Source organism: Anoplophora glabripennis, unplaced genomic scaffold (assembly GCF_000390285.2).
Source record: "Anoplophora glabripennis isolate ALB-LARVAE unplaced genomic scaffold, Agla_2.0 scaffold794, whole genome shotgun sequence".
Classification (NCBI taxonomy): domain Eukaryota; kingdom Metazoa; phylum Arthropoda; class Insecta; order Coleoptera; family Cerambycidae; genus Anoplophora; species Anoplophora glabripennis.
The window spans coordinates 198,796-211,063 of record NW_019417297.1 but is presented as its reverse complement, the minus strand read 5'-3'; the positions used below and the strand labels follow the sequence as shown (position 1 = coordinate 211,063).

The 12,268-nt window shown below is 32.3% G+C and overlaps 1 protein-coding gene across 1 annotated transcript in view; it reads right to left on the bottom strand.

Annotated features, from left to right (window-relative positions):
• LOC108911468 (fatty acyl-CoA reductase 1-like) overlaps window positions 1-12,268 on the bottom strand; it is a gene marked incomplete at its 3' end in the record, with an annotated part of 21,326 nt that overhangs the window by 3,346 nt on the left and 5,712 nt on the right. The window contains exon 2 of the mRNA XM_018716409.2: window positions 3,289-3,515. Within this exon, the coding sequence (XP_018571925.1) occupies window positions 3,289-3,504 (216 nt within the window). The remainder of the gene's footprint in view (window positions 1-3,288; window positions 3,516-12,268) is intronic.

Sequence of the window (12,268 nt, the reverse complement as noted above, 5' to 3'; positions counted from 1 at the left end):
GGTCATAGAAACTTTTTTTTTCAATTTATAGTTTTTTTACGAGCTTTCAAATGGTGTATATAATTTCTTTCAAAAGCTAAAAACCGCGGAGTTATTTTATTTGTTTATTAGGAAAAAAGTGTCTTCTATTTGGTAACAATTATATACAACTTTTGAAAAAAAAAATATATTTTTGACTAGGGGATACTTGGTGTCCCTTCGAAGGAAATGAGCCCAAAAATAATGTTTTAGTCATAACCCTGCCCCCGGAATAGTCATTTGAAAATGGGCCTTTTTGCAAAAATGGGATAAATAAATGGAATTTTGCAAAAACTATTTGACCGATCGAACCCATCTCTTGCTCATCTCTTAAGGACATAACTCACATTTTGGGAAAGTTTGTAAGACTTTATTAATTATTTAAAAAGTTATTAACAATTAAATAAAAAGCACTTTTTCCGTTTAATTTTGCAATAACTTTTTTGTTTATAAAGCAACTTTAACTTATAAAGTCTCATTTTAAAGATGAGTTTCTGTAGATCAAATCGTCTGTTGAACTTTTTTGCTAAGATTAATAGTTTTTTTTATAATAACGCGTAGAACGAAAAATTACGAATTTTTGACCTATTGATACTAAACCTAAAAAAACAATGACGCTATACTTTTTTCATGACCCATTTGATGAGACGCCTTTTGTATTATCATTCCCAAAACTTTCCAACAATAAAACCACGCCCTGTAATTAATAAATTTCAAAATGTTTCCTTTCCTGATCTAAACCGCTTTCCAAACAGAATAGAATTTGCCTATTTGAAGTGACGAAAACCCCCATGCTACTATTCAGACAAAACATTAACAAAAATTTATCATTAATACATGGTTATACATGGAAACTACTTAGTGGGACCACATATCATTGACGATGCTTTAAATGGGGATAAATACCTAAATTTATTGCAAGAACACCTTAATCCGTTATTGGAAAACGTCTCTTTAAATATTTGAAATAACATGTGGCTTATGCCCGATGGTGCACCACCCCATTTTGGCAAGGCGGCAAGGGTTTATTTAAATACCACATTTCCCGAGCGATGAATAGAGGTAGTCATTTTCCGTAGCGAAAGGAAACAAAATTGGGTATGTTTCTGGAGAAAATATAATTGAAGACGTCATTAGTCGTTTCTGTCAAATCCCAAAGAAACTTTCGATTGAAAATGGAGCTTACCTCATCCCACGTGTCCCAAATTTTATTTAAATTTGTGTGTATGCTCAAAGTAGTCCCATACTATCGAGTTTGAGACACCATGTACGTCTAATTTTTTTTTGTCTGGTATTAGACCAGACGGCATCTGTTTCAAAAAGCCCATATTAAGATGAATCGTATATCCACGGAGATTTTTGGCTTTTTGGCTTTCAAATATTACTAGAAATGAACATTTTTCTATGCGCATAAAAAAACATGGACTTAAATTTTGTCGGCAAAATATGTTAAAAAAAAATCCAAAAATGTCATATTTTTCTTCCTATTTAATTATGTATGTTTTCAAGAGTGGATTTTAGGTAAAAATGGAAAAGCAAAAAATTTTTTTACAAAATATGACTAGTTACAAATCGAATGAATCATGATTATTATTGTAAAATTCGAAAAAATCGCCAAAAATGGGGTTAAAAAACATTTACTTTTTAGGGAATTTTTTGGGGTCTTTAAATTGGGTATAGGACCTCTATACTTGGCTCAAGAAAACTTCATGTTATGTAGAGTCATCACACCAAATTTCATTAAAATCGGTTTTATAGATTTTCCATAATAATTTTGCAATCCAGCGTTTGAAAAAAAAATTTGCAAATTTTCAAAATTTTACACAGCAAAAACCAAGGCCCTTAGATACTTGAAAATTTAATCACATATAGAAGGGCCATCAAGCTTTCAAACACTTTTTGAAAAATTCGAATCCGTCAATTAGGAGAGCTCTGGCGCTTGGTTAAACATTGGTCGAATTTTTGTGGCTGAAAACGTACATAGGTATTGTATTTTTGAAACCGAGTGAGTTGGGCAAAACTAAATGTGTACAGGACATAGCTAGCACCGTGCGAAACATCGCCATAATTTTCAAGTATCTAAGGGCCTTGATTTTTGCTGTGCAAAATTTTGAAAATTTGCAATTTTTTTTTTTTAAATCTGGATTACAAAATTATTATACAAAATCTAACGAACATGAAGTATTCTTGAAGTATGAAGGTCCTTTACCCATTTTAAAGACCACAAAAAAATTTCCTAAAAAGTAATGTTTTTTAACCCCATTTTTGGCGATTTTTTCGATTTTTACAATAATAATCATGATTCATTCGATTTGTAACTAGTCATATTTTGTAAAAAATTTAATTACAAACATTTTTTTCCTCTTCCATTTTCGCCTAAAATCAACTCTTGAAAAGATACATAATTAAATAGGAAGAAAAATATGACATTTTTCGAATTTTTTTAACATATTGTGCCGCCAAAAGTTAAGCCCACGTTTTTTTTATGCGCATAGAAAAATTTTCATTTCTAGTGATATTTGAAAGCCAAAATGCCAAAAATCTCCGTGGATATACGATTCACCCAAACCAAAACAGATATCCTTTTGGCGCAATAGTTGCTTTGATTATTTTTTAACTAAGTAGGTACCCAATAAAGAGGAAAAATTAGAAAGCGGTTTTTCTGGCACGGTCTATGAAACTATCTGAGGCAAAGTTGTGCAGTTCATTTAATAGCTTTTACTTACAATCTATTATTTTCGTTTGCGTAAATATTTATCACTAATTAGCGTATTTCGCCACACGTGGTACTAACAGCATTTCACCGAGTTTACCAGAAGGAGAATAAGCGGGAGGGTTTCACCACCACGTGTAATTTCTAGGAATACATTAAAATTTTTGTCTCTGAACTGTTTCAACAGAGACGCTCATGTGCTCACTATACTTTGTTACATAACTAAGATAAACCCAGTTACTGGGACCGTAAAATTTATTTTAAATGTTCTACGGGAATGGTCGAAGACCGCTTATTATACGCGTGCCTTGTGAAATAGCTGTTCGTTTGTAGTCAATTATTAATCAGGTTTTAATACTTCCTTATTTTTTATAACCACCCGAAAATTTGTAACACGGACTCTTACAGTTGCGAAATTTTAACGTGTTTTATTTTCTCTTAACAGTTAAAACGTAATTATTTTAATGAGGAAAAAGGTAATTTCCTGGTCCTTCGAACCGGATTTTTCACCGACGAGTTCTGCGATAAACAAAAAAGAAGTGACTGTTTCTACTCACAGGCCCATTCATGATCTCCCTTATCCTCTCCTGGGGCTTCTTGTCCTTCTTGGTGCGCACCAGCAGCAGGATCTTCTTCAGGTCGCCGCAGGACCTCAGCAGCTTCTCCACGAGGACCTTACCCACGAACCCGGTGCCCCCGGTTATGAACAGCGTCTTGTCCTTGTACAACTCGGCAACCCTGTCCGGGTACTGCTCGAGGTCGGTGTCCGTCATCCTGACAAGACCTGCAAGAGAAATGGAAGTGTCAATAGTTCAACCAGTTTAAATTTAAGCAGAATGCGCTCCCGTTCCGAAGGGTTACGAAGTGCAGGAGAGGCTAGTCTTCGATGTTCGGTTACAAAGTGGTAGTGTCTCGGAAACGCCGCTACTGCTAGTTGCTTCACACGTGGTATGATCTGACGGGATGGTAAAAGGGTAAGAAACAAACTGCCACGTTAATTCGACGAAGTCAAGATTATCCCGACAGGTAAGTATCGAATAAGAAAATGTTTGTCTTAGAATTAGAAATTTGAATGAGCAAATTTCTCGTCTTGCGTATCAAGGTCGACTTAAACTAGGTTCTAATATAATGGTGTAAATGGATTTTTCGGTGAATCACAAGGCTCGAGCATTATCTTAATTAATGTTCGCAAACAGGTCATTATTATTTTTTTTATAGGCAGAATGTATAATAGTAGATATGCTATGGGCGTATCACGCCAAAATCCCATGTATTTTCTTATGAAGGTTCATATTAGCAGTTTTTGACGAATTTTACCCCCACTCCTCCACCTTTTCCCTTCCCCCTCCCTTCCCCGCCAGCCAATCAGAGCGCAGCATTTTTGGCGGGGAAATTCAAAATGATGTCACATAAGGCTTTGCCCCCACCTAGGGCTTTGCCCCATCTAGGACTTTGCCCCTAGGCCCCATGCAGGTATCTTCATGTAGGTATGTAGGANGATAGATAGATAGATAGATAGATAGATAGATAGATAGATAGATAGATAGATAGATAGATAGATAGATAGATAGATAGATAGATAGATAGATAGATAGATAGATAGATAGATAGATAGATAGATAGATAGATAGATAGATAGATAGATAGATAGATAGATAGATAGATAGATAGATAGATAGATAGATAGATAGATAGATAGATAGATAGATAGATAGATAGATAGATAGATAGATAGATAGATAGATAGATAGATAGATAGATAGATAGATAGATAGATAGATAGATAGATAGATAGATAGATAGATAGATAGATAGATAGATAGATAGATAGATAGATAGATAGATAGATAGATAGATAGATAGATAGATAGATAGATAGATAGATAGATAGATAGATAGATAGATAGATAGATAGATAGATAGATAGATAGATAGATAGATAGATAGATAGATAGATAGATAGATAGATAGATAGATAGATAGATAGATAGATAGATAGATAGATAGATAGATAGATAGATAGATAGATAGATAGATAGATAGATAGATAGATAGATAGATAGATAGATAGATAGATAGATAGATAGATAGATAGATAGATAGATAGATAGATAGATAGATAGATAGATAGATAGATAGATAGATAGATAGATAGATAGATAGATAGATAGATAGATAGATAGATAGATAGATAGATAGATAGATAGATAGATAGATAGATAGATAGATAGATAGATAGATAGATAGATAGATAGATAGATAGATAGATAGATAGATAGATAGATAGATAGATAGATAGATAGATAGATAGATAGATAGATAGATAGATAGATAGATAGATAGATAGATAGATAGATAGATAGATAGATAGATAGATAGATAGATAGATAGATAGATAGATAGATAGATAGATAGATAGATAGATAGATAGATAGATAGATAGATAGATAGATAGATAGATAGATAGATAGATAGATAGATAGATAGATAGATAGATAGATAGATAGATAGATAGATAGATAGATAGATAGATAGATAGATAGATAGATAGATAGATAGATAGATAGATAGATAGATAGATAGATAGATAGATAGATAGATAGATAGATAGATAGATAGATAGATAGATAGATAGATAGATAGATAGATAGATAGATAGATAGATAGATAGATAGATAGATAGATAGATAGATAGATAGATAGATAGATAGATAGATAGATAGATAGATAGATAGATAGATAGATAGATAGATAGATAGATAGATAGATAGATAGATAGATAGATAGATAGATAGATAGATAGATAGATAGATAGATAGATAGATAGATAGATAGATAGATAGATAGATAGATAGATAGATAGATAGATAGATAGATAGATAGATAGATAGATAGATAGATAGATAGATAGATAGATAGATAGATAGATAGATAGATAGATAGATAGATAGATAGATAGATAGATAGATAGATAGATAGATAGATAGATAGATAGATAGATAGATAGATAGATAGATAGATAGATAGATAGATAGATAGATAGATAGATAGATAGATAGATAGATAGATAGATAGATAGATAGATAGATAGATAGATAGATAGATAGATAGATAGATAGATAGATAGATAGATAGATAGATAGATAGATAGATAGATAGATAGATAGATAGATAGATAGATAGATAGATAGATAGATAGATAGATAGATAGATAGATAGATAGATAGATAGATAGATAGATAGATAGATAGATAGATAGATAGATAGATAGATAGATAGATATATGCGACTTCCGGAATAACCGGAACTGGTACCTGGACGCCATTGTTTTAGTTGAGAAGGGCATGCCCGAAAACCCGGAATCCAAATTTTCAAAATTCAAATCGAAGTAGTCTCTGAAATAATTCTAATGGGCCGTCACCGTGCGCACACCCTGTATATTGATGTATAGTCATTAATCTAATGAGAGTGAGTTGTGTAACTTCCGATAGCAATTGCGAGGAAGGGCACTCGCAAACGGTCAAGTTGGACGGGATATTAACAATTATCTGTAAGGTAATAAGGTTTACCTTCAATGCGCTTGTTTAAAAAATTAAAACGATACGTTTGATTTGTGGTTGATGAATAAGTGGACTGTATCTTTTTTAATATTTGTATATTTGTTGGATGAATGATACATACACAACTTGACAAGACGTTATTTCTATTTTTTTTGACTTATTTTATTTATTTACATAGTGACACATTAGGGCCTACTTGGTTCGGCTCAACAACGTTTTTATATCCAAGTCAGAACTTTAAAAATTGATATAAGGGTTGCCTGATGCTTTAAAAAGCAAAAAAAGTGTCAAATTATTTCCATTGGACTCTATTTGCGTAAATTTTATTTAAACAATCTCTTTCAAACATCACTTTTCGAGGTTACCAATTGCGAACCTTGAATTGTGTTGTTTCTACCAAAATTGAGGAGGTTCGGGTTACAATTCGGAAACATTTGTTGGAAAACCCGTTATATTAACATTAATATCAACATACGAGTATTTTAGCGGTTCGTCAGGGCCACAGGTGCAAACTTCAAGCGACTCGAACGATTTTTCTGTCCGCGTAACACAAATATCATTAAAATTGGACCGCTACACGAGAGAACAACGCGTTTTCATAGTGGAACAATTCTTTAAAAATAATGAAAGTTCGCAATTTTCGAACAAAATATGGTCGAAATAGTGATTTAACTTCAACTGAAGATATTAATTGAAAACTTCAGGGACTCTGGATCAATTATAGATCATGGCGGATCTGGTTTGAGGTGGATGTGAAGTCTGATAAATGTGTAGATCCCTAGATCTGGGCAAGGTCCGAAACATTTTCAAAATTACAAAAATGTTTAAATTTAATGCAACTAATTATCATTCAACTTTTTTCTCACAAAGAGCATCATTAGCTTCTGTCATTTGGGTTTTATTTTATCGACTTCAATAATAAGTGTTCAAAGTTTGAACATAGTTGATTGGAAAATAACTTTCAAGGTTATTGACGTCAGTAATATCGATTTTTTCGGGAAAATGTCATGTGGGATCTACTATCATTATTTTTTGAATACTTCTTTAACACTTTTGTTCGCAGTTTCTAGAGGCTCGTTATAATTAAAAATGAATTTGTGTTAAACAATTATTCTTTGTAAAGAAATTCTTGTACATCTTTAAGTTTCAAATTCGCGACGAAAATACAAACATAATTATATTTTTTAAGCAATTTATCTAATTAAATTAATAAGTACAGTTTTATGAAAAGGGTCTTTTTCGTTCGACCAGTTAACAAAAGTGTCTTTTTGAATTTTCGACACATTAAACAGAATTACACAAAACACAAACCATGCTTCGTACAGAATAGACCAGTTATTTTTTTATCTAAAACCAGGAATGGTACTTTTGCTTTCAAGAATGGGTTATTTTGCCGAGCTTAGCGATAGGGTAATAGATTCTTTTTTTATGAAAATTTGAAATTAAGCTTATTTCACCCTGCAGATGAAAAGTTATGTATGCTTGATGTGCGCGTCTTATTTTTTACCCCTTATGCTAAAAAACTGAATAAATTTAAAAAGAGGTGTTATAACGAGCGTTCAAATAAAAACGTGGTCAAGTTGGTTCTGAAAATTTGGACGTAGGGCGTAGCGTATAGCAAATGAACTTAAACGTCATCTGTCAAAGCGCTATATCGCCGCTATCAATTTGAATATTTTCGTTTTAAAAAGCGTTGAAAGTGGTGTTTTCTCAAGAACAAAAAGTGTTTATCATAGAGTCCTACTTTAGAAATGGACGCAAGATTGATGGAATATGGAAGTATTCTATTGAGGAATGTTTCATAGAATTTCAAAATCAATTTCCCGGCGTTGTTGAGTACAAAATTTTTCAAAGTGCAGTTCAGCGTTGTGTTAATGTTTTTCGTGAAACGGGCAGTGTAACAAGAAAAGAAGGAAGCGGCCGACCTAAAAAGCGGACTGAAGAATTAAAAGAAAATGTCCAACAAATAATGGAAAATGCGCCAAGAACTTCTGTACGTGTTTTATCACAAATGGTGGGAGNAGATCGCACAAAAAGAGTCACAAGTACAACTATTGCATCAATATGTCTGTTTCTCTTGAAGCAAAGAGACAATTTAAGTTACGACTACATTCAAAAGTTCGCGTTTGTTGCATCATTTGTTTGCATCATTCCAATATTTTTCAAATTCGCAGTGACTCACTGGATTCATCGTAGAAATTATAAGGAATACTTTTATACAATAATTTTCAATTCATCGAATTCAGGAATTCCCGAATACTTCAAACAGCTGATCCCCCTTATCTTACCTAATCTTGATGTCAGTAAAGACATAAAAATTTAATACACATCTTGCTAAGGCGGATGCGATACGGCACATATTGTTTCCAATGAATTAACAATTTTGTGACTTGGTCATGTTTTAATAACGCCAATTTTTATCTCTTATCTCACCTCTTATCAGCTGTATGGAAATATGTTGTTATAAATTGTGTTGATGCCTGGTTATCATTCATTTGCATTTGAAAAACCGCACGTATTCGTAGAAGTACTACTTAAAAGGGATATTTTAAGCAAATACCTAGTAAACGCTTAAAAAAAACTATTGCCGCGACTATTATCCTTCCACAATTATCGACCTCAAAGACCGTTATTGTCTGTCGGTGTTTCCAGTGCTATTTATATCTAAATTACTAAACCTCTTTGATGAGTGACCTTAGAAACGCATAAAAATGGCCAATAAACAGTTGTTGGCAAACTTTACATTCAAGTTTTCCCTAAGGTTTACGTTGTTTATGAAGAATCTAGTAGTACATCAACTTCAAAACACTACTAAATATACAAAATCACTTTTTGGAAAGTCTTTGGGAATTGTAAGGATGCTCGTTTTATTAAAAATAAATATAGTCCAGGGAACGAAGAGAAAAATAGACTAAAACCTCCGAATACTTTCGGATAGATCCAATTTTTATGGAAACTTGAAATTAAGCGTATTTCTCTCTGTAGATGAAAAGTTGAATATGCTTGATATGCGCTTCTTATTTTTAGGGGAGACTAAAATCGTATCTTAATATATAGAATAAATATTGTTTTATATTGTGGGTTATAATTTACGTTATTTTTGTAAAGTTTCAACCCTTAAAAACCACCCTTAATGTTAAAAATATAAAATTAATAGTTTATTAAACCTTAAAATATTTTTGTAGCGCATAGAAATCTTTTTAATAGTTTATGGTATTATAAATAATTTATTACAATATTTGAACCCTTATAAAACTACCCCTAAAATATAAAAAAATGGTTTTTAAATTATTTAAAATGAATTATAATGTCCTATAGTGTTTATCAGATCACTATGGGTTTCTTAGTCACCCTTCATTATACAAATTGGTTGGTTTTTTAACGATAACTTCCTTAATTTTAAAGCTATTAAGACGATCCAAAAACTATTTTACGGAAAATTTCGACAACTAAAAGTATCTATCTACTGTAAAATTGAATATTTTTTAACGCGTTATTTTTGAGATTTTTGAGGTTAAAGGGTTTGGAAAACCTGACCTTCGCCCTCAACTGCAAACTTCTAGCAGCGACATCACTGTTAATTTTTATCCTATACAAGTAAAAAAAAAAAAATATTCTGTGAAAAAAAATTTACACTTTTGTATTCTTGAATATTTTTGGTATCTCTTTTATTTTTAGTTATTTTCAGAAATGTTATTTTTTTTGGAATTAATTTTTTTATTTTTTTTCAATCAACACGTATTTTCAAAAGTATGCATTCTAAACCGCTTAGACTTGTATAATATATTTTTAACACATAAAAAATGTAAATTGTAGAAGGATTACCTTTAATTTTAAATCTCGTAAGAAATTCATCAGTTTCTGTGCTGATTTTTTTTCCGAAAAAGCGAATTAACAGTTTTATTTTGATCATAACTGTTAATTTTTATGCTAATGACTCGAAGTCAAGTTCATTTTAAAGATTCTTTAAAGTACTTTAAAAAATGTTCTGTGCATTTTTCTTGAAAAATTGAATTTTTTTTAGTTATTTCACGTTAAATGCTTCCAATTTAGTTTCTGGCAGACATGAAATTATCTTCAACCAGCTATATCTCAGCACCTATTTCACCTACACAAATGAAAAATAACTCAATCTCTTTCTTTTTCTCTACGCTTCATTTTCTTTTTGATGTGTTCTTTTCATAGAATGTCTATTTTCCGAGTTATTCTAGAAAAACTACTGAAAAACGTCTTTTTTTTAATAAAAAAATGTACATTTTCAATCACCAATAACTCGGAAAATATTGACTTTACGAAAAATGTTCATAAGATACTTTTTGCTTAAAATTGATTGATTTATCGTTTCCTGTGGTTATTTTCAATATTTTATTTTTCACCCCCTAAAAGGGGTGGCTTCCACCCCCTGGGCAAAAGCGCTCATAGGCATTATATATAACTTTTGTTTCTTGAGCTGTTTTTTACTTACAGTCCAAATTTCACGTCAATCGGTTCTATCCGAAAGAATTCGGAGGAGAAACTGTTGATTCCCTGGACTTTTATCAGGAAAAAAATTGAATTTTGTGATAAAATATTAATTTGATTTGTCAGGTTATCCGCAAAGAAATATGAGCATATTTGAGGGATTTCTTCGTCAAATTGCGGCATTTACAAAACATACTAGTAAATCAAGTTTTATTAAAACAGGAAAAAGCATTTTTGTGTAATTTCAATGAAAAATGGACAACTGGAGTCCCCCTAGCGGGCAAACCAAGCAACTGTGAACAACGGCTTCATATTTACTACTTCATTTAATCAAACCTGTATATAAATCACCGCATTTTTTCACTATACTAAATCTACGAATACCTATGTATATGTCAACTCGTATAAAATTTTCAAAATTTCTTATAAAAAATTGTCTGAGATTGTCGATAAAAAAAACAGCGTCTACGTCAATTTCTGGACTTGACTTTAAAAAAAAACCTATTTAATCAAACAAGCCTTCGACAGACCCTACCAACCAAAAACAACGTCAAACCGCCAATATTGCCACCTAGAACTTGAACTAGGGACGTAAATTGCCTCAAAACTATCACCGATGTCTCCATCGAAGTGGGCCAACGAAACAGAAAGTTGTAGAAGTTGGCCAATCGTTCATCAACGTCACCTGTTACGTTGCAAGTGCGGTTAAATCGTCACGGCAGCCCAAGTAGGCCGCGCTTATATAATTCAAATGTTTCACCAGCTACGTACACAAACAGTTGCATGTCTGCCGCAAATCTAATAAAACAGGCTAGCTTATTTCTGCACGAACTTACAGTCAGTGATTATATGATATTAATAATTATTAGTATCACAATTTTCAAGAATCGGCGTGGTTGCGCTGTCGACGACCTTAAGGAGAAATCTAAAGGGGTACATTTAATAAAGTTTAATGTACAACATGTTCTAATTTTCACAAAATCACCCCGTTTTCCAGCCGACCGCGGCAGATCGCGACATTTTTGAGGGTAGCGCCAGATTCCTGAGAGCAGACATCTTACCGGAGAACGCTCAAGTGTCAGCGAGTTCCCGTTAGAAAAGCGATCGGTCGTCGACTTCATCAAATCGTAAATTTTGTAATTTTGGAGACATCTTAGTTACAACAAACAAACTACTGGAACTTCATTTAATTTACCTTAACATTAAAACTTACTTTGTTCAACTATACACAGTTTTTTTGTATATAAAATAGATGAGACAGATAAATTGAAGATAGCGTAAAGGGTTTTTACACCTACCTATAAATCATAAAAATAACGAGCGTTCAAATAAAAACGTGGTCGAGGTTGGCTCTGACACATTGGACGTAGGGAGTAGCTTATAGCGACCAAATTAACCTCATTTCTCAACGAGCTGTATAGCAGCTGTCAGTTTCAATAACGTTAATGACTATATAACTTTATTTTAAAGAATAATCGTGATAACAATAACAAACAATTAAAGGAGCTGCGGAAAG